The sequence below is a fragment of the Bombyx mori genome, chromosome 4 (assembly GCF_030269925.1).
Source record: "Bombyx mori chromosome 4, ASM3026992v2".
NCBI lineage: Eukaryota > Metazoa > Arthropoda > Insecta > Lepidoptera > Bombycidae > Bombyx > Bombyx mori.
In genome coordinates, this window is record NC_085110.1 from 15,772,157 (window position 1) to 15,796,742 (window position 24,586).

General features: G+C 34.5%; 3 protein-coding genes and 1 long non-coding RNA gene across 10 annotated transcripts in view; 2 read left to right on the top strand and 2 right to left on the bottom strand.

Annotated features, from left to right (window-relative positions):
• The window catches only part of LOC134198821 (uncharacterized), a 301,226-nt gene extending 279,853 nt beyond the window's left edge, over positions 1–21,373 (bottom strand). For both annotated transcript variants that reach the window (XM_062668354.1, XM_062668355.1), the window contains exon 1: positions 20,043–21,373. The gene's annotated coding sequence lies outside the window, so the exon portion shown is untranslated. The remainder of the gene's footprint in view (positions 1–20,042) is intronic.
• On the top strand, positions 1,609–5,441 carry LOC100134921 (ubiquinol-cytochrome c reductase). Its single transcript, NM_001113267.1, is given in 4 exon segments — positions 1,609–1,895; positions 1,980–2,123; positions 2,989–3,166; positions 5,078–5,441. Coding segments are annotated over 4 exon segments (816 nt in total). The 5' UTR covers positions 1,609–1,690; the 3' UTR covers positions 5,367–5,441.
• Positions 10,771–24,586, bottom strand: part of LOC101738498 (protein spire) — a 212,417-nt gene continuing 198,601 nt past the window's right edge. For 2 of the 6 annotated variants that reach the window (XM_021351122.3, XM_012694617.4), the window contains 9 exons: positions 17,733–17,853; positions 16,879–16,956; positions 15,861–15,972; positions 14,906–15,053; positions 14,071–14,217; positions 13,848–13,949; positions 12,968–13,105; positions 12,336–12,502; positions 10,771–11,635 (listed from right to left, as the gene is read on the bottom strand). In XM_021351122.3, the coding sequence (XP_021206797.1) occupies positions 11,443–11,635; positions 12,336–12,502; positions 12,968–13,105; positions 13,848–13,949; positions 14,071–14,217; positions 14,906–15,053; positions 15,861–15,972; positions 16,879–16,956; positions 17,733–17,853 (1,206 nt within the window). In that variant the 3' untranslated portion in view covers positions 10,771–11,442. The remainder of the gene's footprint in view (positions 11,636–12,335; positions 12,503–12,967; positions 13,106–13,847; positions 13,950–14,070; positions 14,218–14,905; positions 15,054–15,860; positions 15,973–16,878; positions 16,957–17,732; positions 17,854–24,586) is intronic. The other 4 variants (XM_062668356.1, XM_021351123.3, XM_021351121.3 and 1 more) reach the window with 3 other exon arrangements.
• LOC134198826 (uncharacterized) lies at positions 15,575–16,110 on the top strand. Its single transcript, XR_009973045.1, has 2 exons — positions 15,575–15,660; positions 15,843–16,110. It is a non-coding gene; the product is annotated as an uncharacterized LOC134198826 (long non-coding RNA).

Here is a 24,586-nt window from a genome sequence, read left to right on the forward strand (position 1 = left end):
TTCTAAAATATAGCGCTCTCGGTTATCTTATAACAGTAAAGTTGTTGCTGAATGTAATGGGGATGTAGAATTTCAGCCATTTTTTGGTATTTTTATTGTATTGGGTGAAGTAGTGTGCTTAGTTCGAGTTTTTAACGTTCTGGATAGCGTAAAAGTTAGCTCAAATTTTTATGCAGTTGGAACAGCGCCCTTAGCACCAAACGCAGGCAAACGTTTCAAATCCATATAAATTTGTGTTAACTTTTACGCTATCGAGAACGTTGAAAAACTCGCACTAAGCACACTGCTCCCGGTCGGCGCATTGATATCAGAGTTCATAGACACCACAACGTCAACTACGTTGATACAGAAGATCAAAGTGTAAATTTTATTGCAGTTAGGTATCTCAATCCCTTCAAACCGAAACGCTTGACTACTTCTAGGTAATAAGTACCTAATGATTTCGATTGTTGAACCTGCTTTATACATGGGTACCACTGCCAACAGCGAAATTTATTTGAGTCATCTTGAGTCAACGTTAAAAAGACATTTTTTAATTTATAAAAAAATATACGTTTCCTATATACGCCTATTTCCGCCGTGAAGCAGTAATGCGTTTCGGTTCGAAGGGTGGGGTAGCCGTTGTCACTATACTGAGACCTTAGAACTTATATCTCAAGGTGGGTGGTGCATTTACGTTGTAGATGTCTATGGGCTCCAGTAACCACTTAACACCAGGTGGGCTGTGAGCTCGTCCACCCAACTAAGCAATAAAAAAAAAAAAAAAAAAATACGTTTGGGATATTTTTGTTCCGAGAACCATTATACATTACTAATTATTAGTTAGCTAATTATTGAAAAATATACTACCTACCTATACTATTTACTCTTAAACAATAAATATACTACCTACTATACAACTAATAATATTATACTCTAGCTACAGTGCGAGAGAAGTGACAAGTAGCTGTACAATTAAACTTGAAAACATTAACAATTGTTAGGTAAATGATTGCTTTGTAAATTAGCTCCAATAAAGTAAAATTTTGCTTTAAGTCTTTTGACAAAGAGTGAATACCTAGTAGCACTTAAATGGAGGGTAGAAGAATGCAGAACTTCATTTGCGTCATAGAGTCATAGATGATAATACACTATTCCCGTCATCTCGATAATAGCTGTTCCACGTACCTATTACACAACATAAGTTTTATTTTTCACTCTAATAATTTTAATAAATTTAATACTTTTAATTGCTATTATCTCTTACTATATCTTTATTTGCTATATTCTGTAAACATTAGTATTTTTTTCTGCTTGTTTTTGTTAATTTGTCTTAACAAACACGAATATTTCATCCAACAAAATTTTTGAACGATTTTAGTGCTACCATGATTAAAAATTGTTCTACTTTAATAAGACAAAATTGACAAACGATATTTTATGTTTTGGTGAAGAATGTCAAGAAAGTTAACAAGATTTATGATTTAATGGAAATTTGCATTGCTAGTGTTCCATTTATTTTATTCTTATATGCAATGCAAATTATTACGATAATGATACGAAAAAAACTTTTGACAATTGATTTTTTGCAATCTTGCAATCTTCTTTTCTGACATTGACAACAAAATTGACGTTTCATTTCTGGATCGAACACCAGCACTACGAAAAGTAGTGAAAAAATAATTATTTGCCTATAATCTATCGAAACAAAATGAATTCTGTGGTAAGAGCTGGGCATTTGGCCCCTTATTTTAAGTCTTCTACCCAAGTCGTAGCTAACAGCCTGAAACCTCTGGTGGTCGTACCAACACCCTCCGAGAAAACGGTCGTCCTGCCCTTGCCAAAAACTTCAACTGTGGAAACTTTGCATGGATCCCTGCCGATTCAGGGTTTGAAGGTCAAAGCAGGAACTAGAGGTAAGTTACTTACGAGGTATAAATACGATAAAGTAAAATTTGTTTAAGTTTGATTGATATTGTTACATAACTTGTCATTTTCAGTACCTGCCCAAGTACGTTTCGCTCATACTGACATTTCATACCCGGATTTCTCGGCTTACCGTCGCAAAGAAACTCAGGACCCGACTTCGAAGGCCAATGAAACTATTGATGAAAGGCAATCTTTTACGTACCTTATTGCTGGTGGTTAGTATATTTTGACTTAATTTTGGTTAAGATTTCTTCATAAGTCTTCCAAAAATATTACGCATCTTATTAGTTTATATTTTATCTCAAAAAAAGATTCCATACCTCTAGTACTGTAGTTGACATCATTCCAACAATATTGACATAAAACTAATCAACAGCAGGCAATGATTTGGATGCAATCCTGACATTGTTCAAGTTATGGTAACCACTATCCAAATCAACACGGGCTCAAATGCTTGTAATATGTTTGTTGAAAACCCAATTAAAGAAAAACTTATTAAACAATCTGTAAAATCTGTAATAGTTTTGTGGCTACGTACATTTACCATACTATTATTTAATGGGCTAATATAATGAGTTTTACATGTCAGGAGTTACCAATATTTTGGGATTTATGCAATCTCCAGGATTAAAGGTAGAGAAGGATTTTTTAACCAAAACACATCTAACTTTAAAAAACAGTAAACATTCAGATATATTTGTAAAATAGGCGGTCTTATCACTAAAAACGATCTCTTCCAGACAACCATTAGGCACAATTTAAGTATAAAGGCAGATTGTTTTTGTGTGAGAACCATGCTAGGAACACATTAAATATAATTGTGAAATTAATCTATAATGCTATCACATTAATTTGAAAACTGTGTATTACAATATCCCTTGTTGCATTTTGGACACTATATTACTGGGTAGAGCATATATACTGGGGGTTTTAACTTTAAACCTACAATGTATGTGGGTTCGGAAATCGGGCTGAATTCTCACAAGTGGGCCAATAAACTCATCTGCCCAATATATATTTGAATATTTTGTTTTGTTTAATATAATATTGTAATTTATAATTCTATAAATAAATTTCCAGCTGGAAGTGTAGCTGGTGCCTATGCTGCCAAATCTGTGGTCACCCACTTTGTGTCATCAATGTCAGCGGCTGCTGATGTTTTGGCTTTAGCCAAGATTGAAATCAAGCTGGCTGAAATTCCAGAAGGAAAGTCTGTCACCTTCAAATGGAGAGGAAAACCATTGTTTATCCGTCACAGGTAAGACATGGGTTCGTCAACAAAAAAAAAACAGTATTACTTAAGTAGGTACTATGATAGTATATGAGCATAGATAGCATATTTTTGCAAATGACTTTCACAATTAACTCATAATATAACGCAAAAAGAATACTGGTAGTAGGACCTTTTGTAAGTCCACACGGGTAGGTACCACCACCCTTATTTCTGCTGTGAAGCAGTAAATACGTTTTAGTTTGAAGGGCAGGGCAGCCATTGTAAATATACTGAGACCTTAGAACTTATATCTCAAGGTGAGTGGCGCATTTACGTTGTAGATGTCTATGGGCTCCAATAACCACTTAATACCAGGTGGGCTGTGAGCTCGTCCACCCATCTAAGCAATTTTTTTTAAAAAAGACATGGTGACAATGCTTTGTCGGATACAATATGCAGAGACTGATTTCGTTTTTTATTGACATTATATTATTACAATAATGAAACAGAATATGGAATTAGTCTATTAACTATAATTTATTCACTCTGATATTTATTTTATTTATTTACTGTATTAGAAGACATTGACTTAAATCATATTAGGTAAAACTACAAAACTGCAGATTTGACAAAAAAAAATTGATTTAGATGTAGAATTTGCATTACATATTATGCATATTATTTCGTCATGTTATCCTTAAATAAAAGCTTTTACATTCAGAGCGCTCGAAATTAAAAATAAAATTAAAAAACCTGTTTAATGATATTGCCACAAATTTTATTTTATTTTAAAGGGTATTCGATGACATGTTTGGAATATAATTTCAGCCAAATGGCCGCCGCGACTCCGCTGTAGGTGATGTATCATAGTAGACCAATTTTGTATGGCATCTTCGCATAAATGGGGCTCAATTTTACGAAAAGCGCGAGTTATGTTAGCCTTCAGGGCGGCAATAGGCTGTTTAAACTAGAGTTGTCTGTATAGACTAGAGTTGTCTGTATAGACTAGAGTTGTCTGTATAGACTAGAGATTTCACGTAGCCCCACCAAAAGTAGTCGAGCGGTGTTAAGTCACATGATCTCGGTGGCCAGTTGATGTCGCCATCGCGCGAGATGATGAAGCCTTCGAATTTCTCATCTAATAAATTTAATGTTTCCCGTGCTGTATGGAAAGTGGCGCCGTCCTGTTGGAACCACATGTTTGTGAGATCCACATCATCTATCCTAGGCCACAAAAAGTTTGTTATCATCTTCCGATATCGGTCGCCATTGACAGTGAGCGCGGCCCCTTGCGCATCTTCGAAGAGATAAGGACCGATAATATCGCCGGACAAAAGCGTGTAGAGTTCCATGGTGAAATGTCACGACCAAATATGTGTTCATGCCAAATTTGACAACCATCGCTTTATCAAGATGCCAGACTTTACCAAGGCGTCAAAGTTCGAGCGTCCCTATTAAAAAAACCCTATAGTTGTTGTTAACATTTTGCCTGTAACTAGAAATACTATATATTAATACGTGAAGCACAAAAACTTTGTATCCCTTTTTACGAAAATTGCGCCGACGGAGGAGTATGAAATTTTTCACACTTATAGAAAATATAGAGAAGAAGTGCACAATGCTAAAAGTTTTTTTAAATAATGCATAAAAGATACAGTAAATCAATAAAGAAAACATTACACACACTACATACCATGTATTTGACGCACACACGCATGCATACTATTTATTGTCAAACTTTTGTTCTTGACGTCTTGTCAAATTGAGAATAAATTAAATATTGTTTGTCTTTGTTAATATTTTTTATAGTGTATTCTTGGCGAAATTTGTGATTATAGAAGTATAAAATATAATCATAATAGTGTACAAACTTACAATTCCAATTAATTATAGTCGAATTTCGACTACTGCGGGGCCTCTAGTTCAAATAAATTAATGAAAAACCATAACTTTCAGGACAGCAGACGAAATCTCGACCGAGAAGGCTGTGCCTGTCGACACGCTCCGTGACCCTCAGCACGACGATCAACGCACCCAAAACCCCAAGTGGTTGGTCGTGATCGGCGTATGCACCCACTTGGGATGCGTGCCCGTAGCCAATGCTGGTGAATTCGGGGGTTACTACTGTCCCTGCCACGGCTCCCACTACGATGCTTCCGGACGAATCCGCAAAGGCCCCGCCCCTCTCAACCTAGAAGTGCCCCCCCACACGTTCATGGACGAAGGCTTGCTAGTTGTCGGTTAAATGTTAATTTTTAGTACAATTTATTTATTTTAAGCAGAAATGTACATCAATAGTGAAACAATAAATGTATTACATTGACGTTCATCATTGTTTATTTGTTACAATAAATAAATATTTCTCTGATCGTAAATACACCCATAACTATACCATGTATCATTCGTAGAAGTTTTCATAGAAAGATTTTGATTGATATTAATCAGTAGAATTGTTGTTTGAAACTAGAAATAAAACGCAAATTTTGAACGATTTGTAATTATTTTTAATTTATCGTTATTAATATTTTTCTCAATTCTTTTTACTTAATAAGTTTTAGACGATTACAATCTACATAACATCTAATATAGACTACAGAATTTACAAACATTTACAAGAATTCTTAACTGGGAATCCAATTGATATACACATTTTGAAAAGACATTAACATTTGAAGCTAAAAGAAAATGAAGAATTAATTCGATTTTTAACAAAATTAGGCCTTATCCGTTATAATATATTTTAACGTTTAGTACTTAAACTAAAATAAAACAGCGGAGGGATTGTAAAAGAAAGGAGAACCCAGTTACAAAAGGCATATACAATGTTAACAATGATTTTAAATTCAAAAACTAGTTCTAAATAGGATTTGTAGTAAGTATGAAACGACTTATTTACAATAAAATATTGAAGGCTACAGAATATTTGGTAAAATAATTTAGTTACACTTATTCATACACATTATCAATCAACACACAGGCTTGAAGACTTCAGATCCATAAGGTCGGATTTAATATTTAGATATTAGATATATGAAACTAGTTTCTAGTAATAAAGTCTATTCTCTTCTGAGTTGGACATCCAACTTTATGGCTCTGACGATGATTAGATCAATGTAACATAACAAACTTCATTTTTTTTTTTTTTATATTTTTATCTAACATGACAAAAAGTAGCTTCAAAATAATGAAAACTCAGCTTATTTGTAACATAAGGTTTTGTTCTCAGTTTCTCAGGCACGTCTAAGGTTAAGACACATTATAATTATAGCATTGTCGTGACGCAACCAACGACTATTGACGTCCACACTAGTCGCAAGCTAGTCACTAATAAAATATTAACTTATGGCACAATTTAATCGGATAAATGGCTCAAATTTGTCGTCCGCATAACCAAATCAAACATAAGTTGGCTTCATTCGGTACAAACTATCATTAAAACGTAAATGACTAAAACTGAATACAAAATATTGGAGCAGTAAAGAATACCATGACATGGGGTAAATTGGGATCCTGGGGTAAATTGGGACAAACCTGCGGAAGATTCTCAAAGTACCTGTAGCACGGAATCTACCTAATTTTGTTTATGTTAATATTTATCAATGTATAGAAGAAAAACCAAGTTAACTATGGAAGTACTAAATATGAGTTAAGTTGGTCCCAAAAATTCGTCAAATTAAATTGAAAACAGTGGTTGAAAAGTGCGTTTTAAAACAGCTTAAAGAACTTTTAAAAAAAGTAATATTATCGTTGTTTTTTCAATAAGATCACAGTTTATATAAGTTTTTAATACACCTGGAAATACCAAAACAAACGGTAAGTTGCAATATTCTTATTTTAAATACAATATTTCGACAAAATAAAAAATGTATATTTTTTCCTTTCTTTTTGGGGAAAATTGGGACGTATGTGAGGTAATTTGGAACGAGACTGGAAAAATTAGGGACGAAAAAACACAAAATTGGAACGCGAAAAGACAAAATAGGGATGGCTTGTTAGGGTTGTCACTGATATCTTATAATAGATTTTTTAGCCTATACTATCACTCAATTGCGTGATGTAAAGAAGGTTAATCTGTTTATCAGTTAGTGTATGTAAGTATTATAGGTAAAAGAAAGTATATATATAATTACTTTTTTTTCGCGACATTTACCTTGTAATATCTGCCCGGTCGTATGTCCTTTAACTCCTTTATAGCAATAAAAAAAATTAAAAATTAAAAAGAACTCAAACGAATCAAAACTTTTGTTATTTCAGAATCTATTCACGCGTCGAATCATGATTTTTTTAACATTCACAAGACACACACAGATAAAAACAGGCCTCAGATTTTAAATGTAACATTAATTAAAAATCCGAGATATCTAGGTTCCAATTATGTTGAGTTTAGTTATTTAGCTTAGAAAGAATTTCTTTTATTTTTGTTATTATTGACAGTAATCAGATAAAGCTGCTTTTTTATCTTATTCACCTGATATCTTACTCATGTTCAAAGATTATTTTGAAAATGTTGATTAATTAAAATTGTATTATTGCATTTCCAGTCCTTTTGTTTTCTATTTTTTATTCTATTTTATGATTTTGTTTCAGAGTTGTGATTTTTAAGGAAATTAAATAATGATTTTCTAAAATATAACATGCACATACTTTTTTGATCATTGTATTGTTGATTATCATTCACGTCACATCGCTTCGGAATAGAAACCAGCTTAATTTACACTATGCTGTGTATTGTGCTTAAATTATGGATTGTATTTATCATTTCGGTCCATATAAATAATTTTATGGCACCTACCTATATATATATACAGTACTGCGAGGTGACAGCCCTTACAAATATCCCAATTTAACCCTTACCCGTGTCAATTTACCCCGGACGCAGGGTAAATTGGGACGGCCATTATTTTACCGATTATTTCTTTAAAATGAATAATTTAAATAATGTAACGGTTTTTATCACCTAGGTACGTTCAAGACTCAACTTATTTCTTTGGTTGAGCAGTGACTATTTAATTGGAACTATCTTAAAATTCAATCTGAAGTTCGATTTTGTCCCTATTTACCCCATTTTACGGTATGATAACCCGATAATTTTGGACTCGAAGAGTATCGTCTCTCATAAGACAAGTACTATAAGGTTTTGCGAAGATTTAAAAAAAAACAATTATGAAGATCTCGTTCTAAAACTCCAAATTACGGAACTTTTGGCTTTGGACTGTAACATAATAGTTTTTCTATTGGCACTGAAGCACGAACACTGTAAATTATTTTTGCACTGCGCGATACTAAGCAATTTGATACTCGTTCGATTTCTACACCCCTAAGCATCATTCCTTTTACAACAACACAATTAAATGAATAATTTTTGTTCCGAATTTATTTTTGTTTATATAATCTGTGACTGTTCTCCTTAATGCAATTTCATCAGCACAAATTTTACATCAATCAACGAGTAGGTATGTAACAACAGAAATAATATTACACACAAGTCCGTGTTGCCAATTATAAAACAAAACAGTCTATTAAATAAAAAAATAATATAATAATTGAATCAACTTATTTTCTGACTTTGATTCAGAATGCCAATCAATTTGGCTCCGTGCCAATAATATTATCCAAAACCTCCGCATCGATACCGCGTGAACTCAACTTTTAAACTTTTAAAGGGTAAGCTCTTTGTTAAGAGACACAGCTTCAATGAATACAGTATGTAAATTAATTTCACTACATTTTCAATACATATTTTCTCTTTACACAACATTCAAACTACACATTAAATATTCTCTGAACACAGTAATCAAACAATTCATTTATGTAGATATAGAAAACATCTAACTCTCTGAAAAATACATTAATAATATTCTGATTCATCTATTTATTTAAATTTACAATACAAACGCGACAAAATATATGACTTCAATTTTTACATTTTTATAATTTCGATTAAATAATTTAAAATTTTTGCAACATTACTTTAAGGATTTCTTAAATGTATTTATTTATTGTAATTTATAACGAAAATATTGTTTGTGCGATAAATAAAAAAAAGCATCTGTCGTAGGTCATCAAGTATTGTCAAATATTGTTTCTGTCTATTATAAAAAAAATCGTGTTACTAGTGGTCCGTTCATGGAACACGCTCAAAGTCTACACAACCGAGGAAGCTCGAGATAAATCTAATCATAATTTTGACACTTAGATCGTAATTTCCACTGGAATGTATGTAAGTAATTGAACCGAACGGCAACGTGCAGTACATAGTAACAATTCAATCATCAGTGCACACTAAAAAGTTTAGTGCATGAACAAGAATACTTAAGAATACTCAAGAATAATTCTTAGATATTTAACAACAATAATGAACTCCTTTCATGAAATATATTTTGGAAAAATAAATTTAAAAGTACTAAAGTACTTACTGCTACTTTTTATTGGTTAATTGCACGTCACTGTGGTTCTTTTGAAAGTGCACACATACATAAGTACGTAGAATAACAAGTAACGATAAAATAGATTTGTACGGTTAATACGTTTTTTTTTCATTACACACATTAAAGGCTCCAGACGTCACGTATTTTCTGACGAACGAACGCTTTAAAGCTTCCCAAATAATGACCCAACTTCACGTAAATTCTGAAAGCTGATTTTTATATATTATAAACTTATCATATTCTACACTCAACAAAAAATTATTCAATGGAAATTAGATCTGTATTTAAATTAAATTAAATCGATATCGACACATTGATTTTAGACATCGCATGTTTTAGTTTATCGATTTAACAGATATACTAAAACATTAGCAGTCAATGTATATTTTAATCGATATTAAAATGAGAATATTGAATTGAAACCAATGCTCGACTTTATTTTTATTTATCGATTAAGAAACGTTGTATGAATCAGTCAAATTACTGTCGACTAATCTATATAACGTGTTTTTACCAATGTAGCGATATTGATTAGCAAGTTTCAAGTTAGATTTTCATAATTTTAAATTTAGTAAAATTACTGCACAGTATTGGTTTACTAAATAAATGAGAACTATGGTTTTTATATCAATAATTATTAACTAGTTTTACAAGATTAAGATTTTAAAAATATGCCTGTTTCTCACTTTAGATAACAAAATTGATAATGAATTTATGTCAAAAATAAAATTAATGTCACATGATAATAAGAATAATAATAAATTTTAAAACCCAAATATAACAAATCATAATTTATAGAAATTAAAACATCATGAAGTCTCGTGTATAACTAGTCAACAATTACTACTTGACGAAAGTACATCTCCAAATTTTATCGATGAGGAAAACCTTTTTCTTTTGGGGTAATGAAGCAAGATGTACAAAAATGTTATTTGTAATTTTTTGTCTTTGATATTTCATTATTGCCAGTTTAAATATATCGAAACTTCCCTACCCTACTCGATTATTTCCAGCATCGATAAATTTTGTGATCAATTACTACAAGAAATAAAATGTCCGTAATTGTATTGTATTTTCCGTATCATAAGTACTTGTAGTTTACAATAGCCTTAAAAATAATTAAAGACAAGCTTAAAAAAAAATCGAATTTCATTAAAAACACGATTTAATAATTAAACATTCGAATTATATTTTTTTGTTTTGTGTGCTGAAAGCAAATTCTTTTCTTTTGAGCAACGGCGTTAAAACCATAATAAAATTTTAATTTCACAAAATTGAATATTTATCATTTCATTGACAGAAAATTGTTATTCGATATAATTATAACGTACTTAATCTTACCAAACAAGTGGATAAAATCCAATACAATTACGACAAAATACCGACTATGCGATCAAAATAAAAACAGGGCTGCCAACAACCTCGAGCTGTCAAATATTACTAGGGATAGAATATGTCGACTAATTGATACAAGAATAAAAATAGTACATTACAGCTGTAGTTTAACCCAAATATTCTTATCGGGTAGATTTTTTCATATTCAACAGACATTGTCGGCAAGCTGATTTTTATTTTGATCAAATAGTTATAATTGAGATTGAAAGGGTTAAGCAAGAGGAAACCGCTCTCGAAGCTTAAAACATAAATGGAATTAAATTTTTTTTAACACTTTATGGGCCTGTAGGATATAGCGCTCATAGCTCGAGGGTCAATAGCCTTAATGACTTTAAGCGGGTAGTTTTTCGTTACCAACATTCGGCCACGTTCGACTCTGTTGATATTTATTTTGCATGACACTGTAAATGATCCATTGGTGTTTTATTGCAAGTGCAAAAAATATATTGATGTTTCCAAAAGCGGTTCCTCGATTCTCGATATTTATCTGGTATAAGTTTAGCAGTTCGGCGTGTAGACTGGCGCCAGGTCGAGGGTGAGGTGCCGCAGGGCTCGGTCGCGGGACGCCGAGCGCGACGCCCGAGACGACTTGATGATCTGCAGCACCATCGCCTTGCAGTCGTGGCACACCGCCATCTGCACGCCGCGGAGACGCTCGGCCGCGCCGGTCGGGCTGCGGCTGTAGCGGGACCTACCGGATCAGGGGCGAGCGTGTACACACAAGCAAACGAGCAGGGACGGAAAGGTTTTTTTCCCTACCTATGCTTCGTAGAATCTACTACCGAATCGGAAACGCGACCCACTGAGAAGATCCAGCAAGAAACTCAGTGGGGTTTATTTTCTTATCGGTGAAGAAGGGACCACAGATTAATACCTATATTAATTACCTGAATGTACTAGTGTTGGATGTAGGCAACCGCAATATAAAAAGAGATGCTTGAAAGAGAGCATTGTGCAGTTATTTTTTTAAGTCATCATAGGTTAAAGAAACAGACTGATGCTGGCCTGTATATGGACGACTTATTTATTCAGTTCCAACTAAAGACACAGGCATATCGACCGCTTCTGAGATGATAGGTTTCATGAAGGCCGGTCAGTTCGAGCCGGTGAAATGAACGAGTAACTCATAGCGTACTCGTATCGAGTGATGTTCCGAATCCGGCAGGTATTTTTGTAGTGCGATACACGTTCTTGACACGTTTTCACGAAGGACTTCCACGATGAAGAAATAACATCGTATTATAAAAACCAAGCCCGATTTTTTTTCTTGGTATCGGTCATGGTAAACTCATACAGCTGGGTGGAGGTTTCTGACGCAAAACGTTCCAGATTGAAGGGACTTAAAAGTAGGTGACTTAAAAGTCCAAGAGGTAGTGTCCGGAGGCACATACCTGCGGTACAGCGTGTCTGCGGGCGCGTCCACACTGCGCGACATGAGCGGCGCGGGCGGCAGGGACAGCGGGGTGGGGCCGCGCGAGGGGGGTGCGCTGCTCGCCGCCGCCCGCCGCGCCCCCGCCGGGCTGCTCGGCGCACTGCCCACGCTGTTCTCCACCATGCTCTGTGGACGCCATTAAACGAATTCGAAATTTAAAACTTATGCTATTATCATAATAAATATTATAATATATGGTCTCTGACGTCTGGTATTCGTTTAGGTTGCAGAGGCAATATTGGGTGTAGTGCTCACGGATATTATCAAAAACACCGTGAATGCTTAACAATGGATATTTACTCTAATTGATTATTTACTTTAAAAAAAAATGAAGGATAATGTCATGGTTTTCTTCAGTCTGCAAGCTAGAGGCAATGGACGTGTATTAAACAGGTTTAAGTCCTCTTGTTACTCGACAACCTACGTCCAAATCCCAATCGAAACTAAAATCATCCGCGGCATGTGGGGGGCAAGCTGTTCCCACCACCTGGCGTACTAGCTACGGGCTGGCCGACCACTGTTCGGCGGACTCTCCAGACCCCGCCATGAAGGAGTCACATTAATCGTATAATTAGTAAAATTTTAAATTACCGTGTACTCAGGCGAGACCAGTCTCGACATGAGGCTCCTCGGGAAGGAGGAGTGAGCCTCGTCCTCCGGTGACGGCAGCAGCGATGGACTCAGCAGGACGACTGGCACGTGAGCGAAATGCTCCGTTGGTATACGCATCTGATCATGAACACATATGAAATTTAATTAAAAAAAGCTATTTTTATTTACCGCGTACTTAAATATTGAGTCAAAATGGACTGTGTTGCAATTTAGCCTCGTCTTAGTATACGTGCACTACTTTAATATAATAGCAAACAAAAATTTGTTCTAAGTATAACTTTATTGGTAATTGCATGAGCCCGCAATGTAAAAGGTACATATTACAGGGGTGAACGACCGCAGTAAAATACATTATTAAACAAAGTATTCTTTTCGCCAATGTGAAATCTCTCATTTATGGCTTTTATACCTACTATAACTTAGAACCGACCTCATTTGGAGACAGGGTATTTCGCACCCTTACAATTTTAGACACCCAATCCAAAATGATCGTTCTAGGTCCATTTTCCATTTAAGCGGTAGGCAGCGGCTTGGCTCTGCCCCTGGCATTGCTGAAGTCCATGGGCGACGGTAACCACTCACCATCAGGTGGGCCGTATGCCCGTCTGCCTACAAAGGCAATAAAAAAAAAAAAAAAAAATTTTTGAATTAAATTCGAATTCCAAATATTTCGAAATGGGCTTCTATAATTATTCTAAAGGTGCGATTTATCTAATGTTCATAATGAAACCTGCTTAAAATGCAACATTCACGCCCAATACAATCAAGGACCAAATAAATAACAAGCTCTTTTTAAGTCAAGTGTAAAATTATTATTTAACGCTATATTAATATATATAAGTACATAAAGTGGCCGTACCTTCGAACAACACTTCTGACAGACAGTCTTTTTGCACAGTTTGCATTTCTGGCCCCAAGGTCCAAAAATTCCGAATCTTGTCTTCAAACACAAGAAGCATACCTGGAAACAATTTTTAAACAAATAATTAAAACATCAAGATAGGTCTATTTGCATTTTTATATGCGATCACATGTTGATTGACTAACAAATCGCTGCGGGAAGATAACTTCAATGTTATTACCCTTCTCTTCTCAACGTCTTCCTTGACTCTGCCTTCAACAGGTAAGACCTCGAGTTCGGCTTTGGTCAGCACGGACCTGATGTGCACGATCTCCTCCAAGGTCAGCGACAGCCGATCGTCAGACATGATTGCGTCTTGCCATTGTTTCTGAAAACATCAAAGTATTATTAGTTATACAAAAAATACATAAATATACCACTACTTTTTATTTATTGCTTATTGTCTCAGTATAGTTAGAACGGCTGCCCCACCCTTCAAACCGAAACGCATTACTGCTTCACGGCAGAAATGGGCAGGATGGTGGTACCTACCCGTGCGGACTCACAAGAGGTCCTACCACCAGTAATTACGAAAACTATAATATTGCGGGTTTGATTTTTATTACAGGATGTTATTCCTTCAACGTGGAAGTCAATCGTGAACATTTGTTGAGTATTATATTTCATTACAAAAATTGGTACCCGCCTGCGGGATTCGAACACCGGTGCATTGTTAGATACGAATACAACGGACGTCTTATCCTTTAGGCCACGACGACTTCAAAAAAACTACTATCAATCCAAGCATAAAAGCTCAACGAATTCTTACATTTGATCTTAGAACGAATTTTCCATAGGGTAAGCACATGCTCTATATACTACGTCATACATATTACGTGCTCCTAAATTTGCATCAGACATCTAAATCGATATCTATATTTTAATTTCTATTCAAATTTTATTTCAAATGTTTTTGTCTTACAGCCGTACATTTGGAAAAAAAACTAGCATAGTTTTAGTTAGCGTAGCATAGTTTTTAGCGCGGACCTTTAAACTAAGGACTACGTGTAACTCACATGCGATCCATGATTGGGGCTTCCACTAACCGACTTGATCAGTTCATCCTGAAGCGAGGACCGCGACCAGGAGAGCTCCCCTAGCTGGACGTCAGCGTCACTGCTCGCGATCGAAGCCGCACCAGCGCACGATGCGCGAGAACCTGGCCTAAGAATATCAAATACAATAACTTTAATCATTATGAGAATACCATATCATTCTTTCATTGTGATTAACGGAAGAAATTAGAAACGTTATTTTTTTATAACGCGCAATGAATACGAACAAAATTATGGGGTTAATAACCGCTACCACTGGAATTCACCCTCAACCAAGTACTTGAACTGTGTTTTTATTCTATTGCATTGCGTCATAAAAAAAAAAACAATATCTTCGTTTTCGAAAATGATTCTGAGCACCAAGTCATGTTTGTAAGCTGCCGCTAGCAAGCGTCTCACAAGGCAGCTTCTTGTATTTCTAATGCATCGTCGTATATTTTGATTGACTTGTGGTCCCGCAGTAGTCAAAATTTGACTATAGTTAAATATAATTATAAGTTTAAACATTATTATTATTCTATTGTCAAACACTATTAAACTTCTAGTATAATATAATATAATCACAGATTACGTCAAAATTAAATTATAGATAAATAATATTAAAGGCGAACCATATTCTAAATTTGACCACAGACTTTAAAAAATAACAAAATTTGACAATTTACAATAAACAAAGAGTCCGGATATTTCTATGTATGTGTTGTGTCAAATATATGGTGTGTGACGTCTGTAATATTTTTTTTATTGATTTAATTTATTTTTATGCATCATTTAAAAAAATTAGCATTCCGCACTCCTTCTCTATATTCTCTATAAGTGTGGGAAATTTCATACTTCTCGGTCCGCGCAATTTTCGTAAAAAGGGTACAAAGTTTTTATTTTACGTATTAATTTAAAGATGATGATATACACCAACCTGGAGTGCGGCAAGGATTGCGCGCCATCGGTGGGTGGACAGGCCGGATGCGTCAGCGTGTGGCGTCGCATGGAGGCGCGTCGCGACGGACACTGCGTCGCCAGGTCGTATGCTATAAACATAACATTTACTGCAATTAAATATAACTAGATGACCGAGCGTTGTTCGGTTTTTTTTGTTGATAAAACGTGTTTTTTTTTTTGAAATTATATTTAATTATGAATTACATAGGTTATTTGTTATTATATTATATTATTTGTTCTTTTCTTTCAATAAAAAATAATAAGTTTAGGTTTAAGTTGATCATCGATAAAGTTGATTATTGAAAACACGAATAAAACAACATTTTCTGAAAATAAATCGTAGCTAGATCGATTTATCGCCCTCGAAATCCCCTGTATACTAAATTTTATGAAAATCGTTGGAGCCGTTTCCGAGATTCAGATTATAAAAATTCCACCGATCTTCCCAATGTATCCGGTTGCGAATTACATGAAATAACATCTAGTCTCCCTTAAAAGAACCATTTTGTTTATTTATGGAAAATAATGAGGAGAGCCTTTGTACCAAATTCTTATACTCTTCTTTGTTTAGCTGTTAGAATATAACATATTGTTTTTATATAATAATTAATTCTTTAAGATCAAATCGAACAGTCATTAAATAGAAAAAAACGATACGATTTAACTTTACGTTGTATTGATAAAGATAACTAAAATATCTACTAAAACACATTCACAATTAAAAGAACTAAAACTATAATAGATGATGATGAATAATAATAAAGATAAAAAGAGAATATGAGGGACAACAAAGTTTTGATCTAAAACATATCACAATAAGGAAGTGTTCATGTTGAAAGGTTGAAAGAAATAATTAAAAATTGATTAGAACCAAATATAATATCCACATCACTGAAACGTCAACGCCTTTCTAAAATGAAACAGCAAAGCCATTTAGTCTGCAACATACAAAGCTTGATAACTATAGAACTCTGCGTGATTGCATGCTTCCATACATTCAAGGGTCTGGTCGCAGAAGTGGTGGTACTCGTCGTGGGTGATGCGCGTGCGCGGTGGAGCACGAGGAACTTCCTCTGCACAACACCAATCATTTCAGTAGTGGTCACATCGAACTCAAAAATGGCATTTATAAGTCCCATCACATGTCAAAAGTCAACTTTCAATTTTGTGCTTTGTATCCGCAAATTAGATTAGTATGTATATTTATGTAAGTATGTATATTGGTATATAAATCAAAACGTTATTTCATATTATATATAAACGGTACATATCTATATATTATTGTATGTATATATTTTCTATTTATTGTATTGCCAATAGTACCTACACCGCAACACACCTGCTATATCTTTATCTTTTCCAGAATTTCTGTAAATCAAAGCGGTCGTCTGGAAGAGATCGCTTTTAGCAATAAAACAGCCTATTGTACAAGTCTATCTGCTTGTTGACTGTTTTTTGAATGTTAATTGTGTTTTGTTGTGTATAATGTGTGTTAAAGTGTATTCTCTCTCTTTATCTCTCAAAATTTTAATAGGTGTGTAATCTTTTAACATATGTATGATCTTACTTAATTCTACCGAGAATTCGAAAGTAATTCTTAAAATGATTTTAAATCAATATTGCGTTAATTACCTATGAAATTGTAAATATAATTCAATAACAAATCACAACATTATCTGATTATTTAAGTAATTGTGATTATTTAAAAATGAGGGCAGAAAACATATAACTTTATTGAAATCGCCCTATCGATTATTTAAAGTGATTTTTTTTTTTTTACTTTTAGCTTAACAATATCGTTGTTTTAAACTAAATCATAATTGAATAAGCTTTAAAAAGTGGGACTCACCAGTTCTCTTCCAAGGTTTAGGGGTTTGTTGTGTGGTCGGTGCAGTGTGCCTCGGGAAGGGTTGGGGAGCACACGTCTCTGGACTCGCGCAGGTTTCAGTGTCTTCCTCATCCTCATCATCCTATTTTAAGATAAATAAAAATTATTATTAGTATCTTCATCGTTCGAATGCAATCGATTTTGGTACCGTGAGTCAAAATTCTCGAACCGCAGTCAAGTCTAGTAACTGTTAGGAAGTATACTTGTACTACTGTAACTATACTTGAGACCTTAGAACTTATATCTCAAGGTGGGTGGCGCATTTACGTTGTAGATGTCTATGGGCTCCAGTAACCACTTAACACCAGGTGGGCTGTGAGCTCGTCCACCCATCTAAGCAATAAAAAAAAAGTATAAGATAATTAGCCTTGAATCCAATCCAAATCAAACTTTGTCTTCGCGTCAGGAGATGGGTGGCAACAGGCATTTTGTGGTGTCAAAAGAATAAACTCACGGTCTACATAATTACCTATACATATTTTTTATTTCAAAATCGATACATATATATGTACGTTTATTAGTTGGATATTTTCTCGTTTATAACCAACCAATTTTAATATTGAATAGAAACAAAAAAAAATAGAGCAGCCACCTCGTCTGACTCATGGAGGCCACTTAACGGTTGAATTTGAGCGCAATGACAATTATTATTATTACTGAAATACGTCGTTTCGGTGACAATACGATCACAAATAAGCTTGTGGTTGACCAATATTGTTAATAAAAAGTATAATAAGTAGTAATATGTACAATAAAAGTATTAAAAAAAGAAGTGTGTTGTCGTGGGACACCGGATAGGAACGAAGTTCCTTATTATAAAAATATTAATTTTAAATTCTATTCGAGGTATAAAGAAAATAACACTGGTGAGATCGTGGTCAATGAATGATAAAAAAATATGTTATTTTTTGTACCTTATTACAAAGTTAAGTCGTACACTGTGTGCATAATTAATAAAAATCTTACGTTACGGACGTTTTTTCCCGGTTAGGGTACCCCTCCGCATCGTCCCATAAGGAACCTCGTTCCAAGAACTAGTCAGGGCATCATGAGAAGAGTGTTTGATTATTCACCAGAAAATATACGATATTGTACAAGCAGGCAGCAAGCAGTATCTTCTCATATTTGCCTATGCAACTTAAATAAAGAGAAGGAATAACTGCACGGAGAACACTCCACAGACGTTATTTAATCTATATTATTTTTTTATGAGGAATACGAGGAATGTTACCGTACTCATGTTCCAAAATATGCGACCTTCTGTGAGAACAATTTGAAAAGAGAAGTGAAGTTGAAAAATATTCTCTGTCACAATCAATGGGCAAAGAAAATACTGCAAAATGTATTACCTAACATACCATCTATATCACTAGATATTTTAAATCAGTACAGGTCTGTAACAGATATTTATGTATGCACGCACTATTAAGCACTGGCCCAAGATAAGTACAAAAAGAATACAAATCTATTAAGTTAACCCCATGAAACATGTAATCGATTATAGATAAAGCCAATTCAGGCCAATGTATCATCAAAATTCGTTTATTGGGTTATTAATTCGATCAGTTTTCCCACCCTGAAGGGTTGGATCATAGTATGTGAAGGTCAACGACCGCTTTTATTCGATATGACTAGAAGACGGTATACTTCCTTTTAATGTTTATAGTATTTTTATTACTTAAAATAAGAAACGTCACACTCAGAAATGACTAAAACTTTTGCAATAAATGCAGAGTTATCTTTTGTTTTAGGTTTAGTTTCGTGTTTTGCCGAACAAAAGAAATCTACTAATCGTTTTACGGGCTGACTGTTAATTCTTCGGTCATGAACAATAATGAATAAAATTAAGTTTATTTTCATAAAATTAAATTCATAAAAATAATAATAAAATTAAATCCGGAACAAATTTTCTGACGCTTAATCTTTCATTGTAAGTCATTACGCTCTCTGTTTCGGATGGATGAGTTAAATTAAAAAAATTAGATAATAGTGTCAAGAAAATCTGTAAAAATATGTTGAAAAGCGTTCGACCAAATGGTTTGAAAGAATGCAGTGCAATTGTCAATATTTCTTTTATTGTGCTTGTGATTTTACTAACTGAAAATGTGTAAGGTTTCTAATTCTAAATGTAATTATCGTTTATAAATTGAATATTGAAAAACGATTTATTCTAAATAAACGTAAGTACCACAGGACGTCATTTACATATCAATTTCGAAAAAAATCGGATGCATGGTTCAGTAGTTATAACGGAACGTCCGTAAAAGTCACTGTAGATTTATAACTAGTCAGGTCATAAGTATTGTCACACAGTAAAAACTTTTCTTTTAGAATGCTGGCCACAAAAAAGTTTATTGAATTCGAATTTCGAATTGTTCATGAAAATAAAAATGTATACTTTTTTAGAATTCTACTCATTTTTAAATATGGAGTGGACGCTTAAAGAAGACCGTGTTACAGTTATTGCGTTGCATCGTTGCGGTTACGCGCCAATTCAATTTTTTAACAAACTGAAAAATTTGAATATAACCAAAAGATTCGTTTATCGTACCATCAAACGATACAATGAAGACTCTAGTGTAGATGACAGCTCAAGAAGTGGTCGCCCTCGGTCTGTTAGGACTCCAGCAGTGATAAAAGCTGTGAAGGCGCGAATTCAAAGAAATCCCAAACGTAAGCAGAAACTGTTGGCCCTTCAGATGGGGTTAAGCAGAACCACGGTGAAAAGGGTGTTAAATGAAGACTTAGGGCTTCGGGCATATCGAAGAAAAACAGGACATCGTTTGAATGCTCGTCTAATGGACCTGAGACTGAAGAGATGCCGCGCTTTGTTGAAGCGGTACGCGAGAAAAAAATATCGGGAAATTCTTTTTTCGGATGAAAAAATTTTTACCGTAGAAGAGAGCTACAACAAACAAAATGATAAGGTGTACGCACACAGTAGTGAAGAAGCGAGCAACCGTATTCCGCGTGTCCAACGAGGTCATTTTCCATCCTCGCTCATGGTATGGTTGGGAGTTTCTTATTGGGGCTTAACAGAGGTACATTTTTGTGAGAAAGGTGTAAAAACGAATGCAGTTGTGTATCAAAATACAGTCCTGACGAACCTTGTGGAACCTGTTTCTCATACCATGTTCAATAACAGGCACTGGGTAATCCAACAAGATTCGGCGCCAGCTCATAGAGCGAAGAGCACACAAGACTGGCTGGCGGCGCGTGAAATCGACTTCATCCGGCACGAAGACTGGCCCTCCTCCAGTCCAGATTTGAATCCGTTAGATTACAAGATATGGCAGCACTTGGAGGAAAAGGCGTGCTCAAAGCCTCATCCCAATTTGGAGTCACTCAAGACATCCTTGATTAAGGCAGCCGCCGATATTGACATGGACCTCGTTCGTGCTGCGATAGACGACTGGCCGCGCAGATTGAAGGCCTGTATTCAAAATCACGGAGGTCATTTTGAATAAACTTTAGTGTCATAAGAATCTATGTTTTGTTAAGTTCATTTTGGTATATGAATGGTTACATAATGAATAAACTTGTTTCAATTATTTTACATTAAACATGTGACAGAATTTATGACCTGACTAGGTATATTAGTATAAAGGTATAGATAACAATAAACGAAGAAGTGTAATAAGTAAAATTTTGATATTGTAGTCAATTAAAATTTTACATTTTTGATATATCAATTTATTTCGGAAAGGGCCTTAGATGGCCGGAAGCTAGACAGGGATCTCGCAAGACATCTGATTTTTATTTGTTCCAATACTTGTGTTAAAAAATCTAATAATCTATACTAATATTATAAAGAGGAAAGATTTGTTTGTTTGTTTGTTTCGAATAGGCTCCGAAACTACTGGACCGATTTGAAAAATTATTTTTCCATTAGAAGCCGACATTGTCCCTGATGAACTTAGGCTACTTTTTTTTTTTTTTTTTGTTTCATGTGTGTTTTAATGTTTCCGAAGCGAAGCGAGGACGGGTCGCTATACCTTATAAAATGAAAGATATTTTTTTTTTTCGCAGACGTTGTCTTATCGAAATGTAACCAAATGTATATTATCATACATTCGAATACATCAACGATATTAGATCTACAAATCCCATTTGCGTTTAAAGCAAAAAGCAAAATTCTCCAACATATCTATATGATATTTATTTCGTATCTTTCCGCCCTTTGTGCTAAATTGTGAGAATGTATTTGAGGGATATTTAAATTCAGTTTTTTTATTTTTTTATTTTTATTGCTTAGATGGGTAGACGAGCTCACAGCCCACCTGGTGTTAAATGGTTACTGGAGCCCATAGACATCAACAACGTAAATGCGCCACCCACCTTGAGATATAAGTTCTAAGGTCTCAATATAGTTACAACAGCTGCCCCACCCTTCAAACCGAAACGCATTACTGCTTGACGGCAGAAATAGGCAAGGTGGTGGTTCCTACCCACCCGAGCGGACTCACAAGAGGTCCTAACACCAGTAAAAAGTATTCGTCAGTATTCGTTCCCTTCTTTGTCGCATCAAAAATCGAACAAAGAGCCAAATTTTACTAAAAAAAAATAATGACTTAATGTTAAAACTAAGCTAGATAAATTATGTGTTTTATACTGTATGATTTAAAATATTTATTTATTGTTTTTAGTGCGTTTACTATGTATGTACATTGTTGTTCTAACTGCATACAAATTTGAGTTAAATTTTACGCTATCCAGAACGTTAAAAAACTCGCGTTAAGCACACTGTTTCGAAGTTGGAACAGCCATTGTACTATGCACTTGTGACTTAGACGTAATAAGTATTTAGTGCATTAAAATAATGTTTATTGCACTGCACGAAATCCAATAACTGTACTATTAAAATCAGCTGCCGCGCGAGGTCAACGTTCTGTTAAGACGCGGAGGGGTGGCTCCCAACTGCCCTCGCTTTGGATTGTTGATCCACGAAATACGAACTTGTTAAAATGATGTGTTTAGGCTTAGCTAAATAAAATTGTTTCCTTTTTATTCTTCTCTTCAGGTTACTTAGTTCTGATAAATAGAATACTAGAATACAACCAACTGTTTTCATGGCAGGGTAGTGTATACTACTACTACCCTGCCTATTTCTCTTGCGAAACATTCGTAAAACCTCCAATCTGAAACGTAGGACGGGGATTATAATGAACCTATCGAATGCAATTTCAAAAACTAAACCAATTTAAACGAATTCTACTTTCTGTTCCTATTGAGGTAGTTATTTATATATCATACTAGCTGACCCGGCAGACTTTGTAGTGCCTCAATCGAAAAATAAAAACCTAACTTTTGTATAAAATAAACTTAAAACATACAAAATGAATCCGTCCGACCGGGTATACATCAAAGGGAAAACAAAATTGTTATTTTTATTTAATTCCGAGCATTTTCATATCTACATATTTCATATATTATCTACCTTTTAAACCTTCTCTGGGCTTCCACAAATAATTCAAGATCAAAATTAGCCAAATCGGTCCAGCCGTTCTCGAGTTTTAGCGAGACTAACGAATAGCAATTCATTTTTATATATATAGGTAAGATAGATATAATTATCAAAGTGAAAACCGTTGCTAACCGTACGTACGATACCATTGAACTATATTTACATAATATTTACAAAATTGTACACGGGTAAGATACACTATACATAACTATAGATCTTACTTTTACAAAGTTTCTTCGTCACTTGAGCTACACAATTAATCAACGTCACAAAACGCCGCACCCTTGCTAATGCGTTATGGAAAAAAAATGGATTTCAACTGTAGTAGGCGTGCGAGTTCATGTCCATCCTGAGGAATGCGGTAGTGATGTGACCTAATTAATTAAGGTGATGTCGATAATAATTACCGATTTCAATTTCAACAGCTCTCAATTTGGTTTATTGTAACTTAAGGTAATTTTGCAAATTATGAATTATAATGATATTATACTTATACGCCATTACGTTTCGAAGACATACCCGCAAAATTATAATATAATTTGCGTAATCACTGGTGGTAGGACCTCTTGTGAGTCCGCACGGGTACCACCACCCCGCCTATTTTCTGCCGTGAAGCAGTAATGCGTTTCGGTTTGAAGGGTGGGGTAGCCGTTGTAACTATACTGAGACCTTAGAACTTATATCTCAAGGTGGGTGGCGCATTTACTTTGTAGATGTCTATGGGCTCCAGTAACCACTTAACACCAGGTGGGCTATGAGCTCGTCCACTTATCTAAGCAATAAAAAAAATAAAAATAAAAACATACAGTTGGACTCGGATTGGGCATAACAAGTTCAGAACCCGATTTCTAAGCGAAAGTCTATTTAAATAAGACTCTAGAGTGGCTTTTTTGTTTTTATTTATTTTCTTGAAGTGAGCCCTTTTTCATCGAATTAGCATCACCTTCGTAACAATTTGATTGCGTCATAGATGTTTTCTAACAAAAAAAATTAATGCTGAACCTAAGAGGAATGACGAGTTTGAACAATATTAATTACAATTTAAACTCTAATTACTATTTAACTAACAAAACAATATTCAAAATAACGTAAGTGTATGTGCTGTCTTTTTTTAATTTCATATTTTTTAAAATTTAATGTTCTGTTGTCAAACTACGTCTAATTAGTATTACTATTTTAGTATTAATAATATTAGATTTACCGAAAACTCTCACGAAATAGATGGTTCCGTCGTTTCACGGTCCAATTCACGTTCGACTAGAGTAAAAGTCACTTGCGTAATCAAACCTCTAAATTTTTTTAGAGAGCCACATGAATTTAAAACTGAAATACTTTTTAATAATTCATTTTT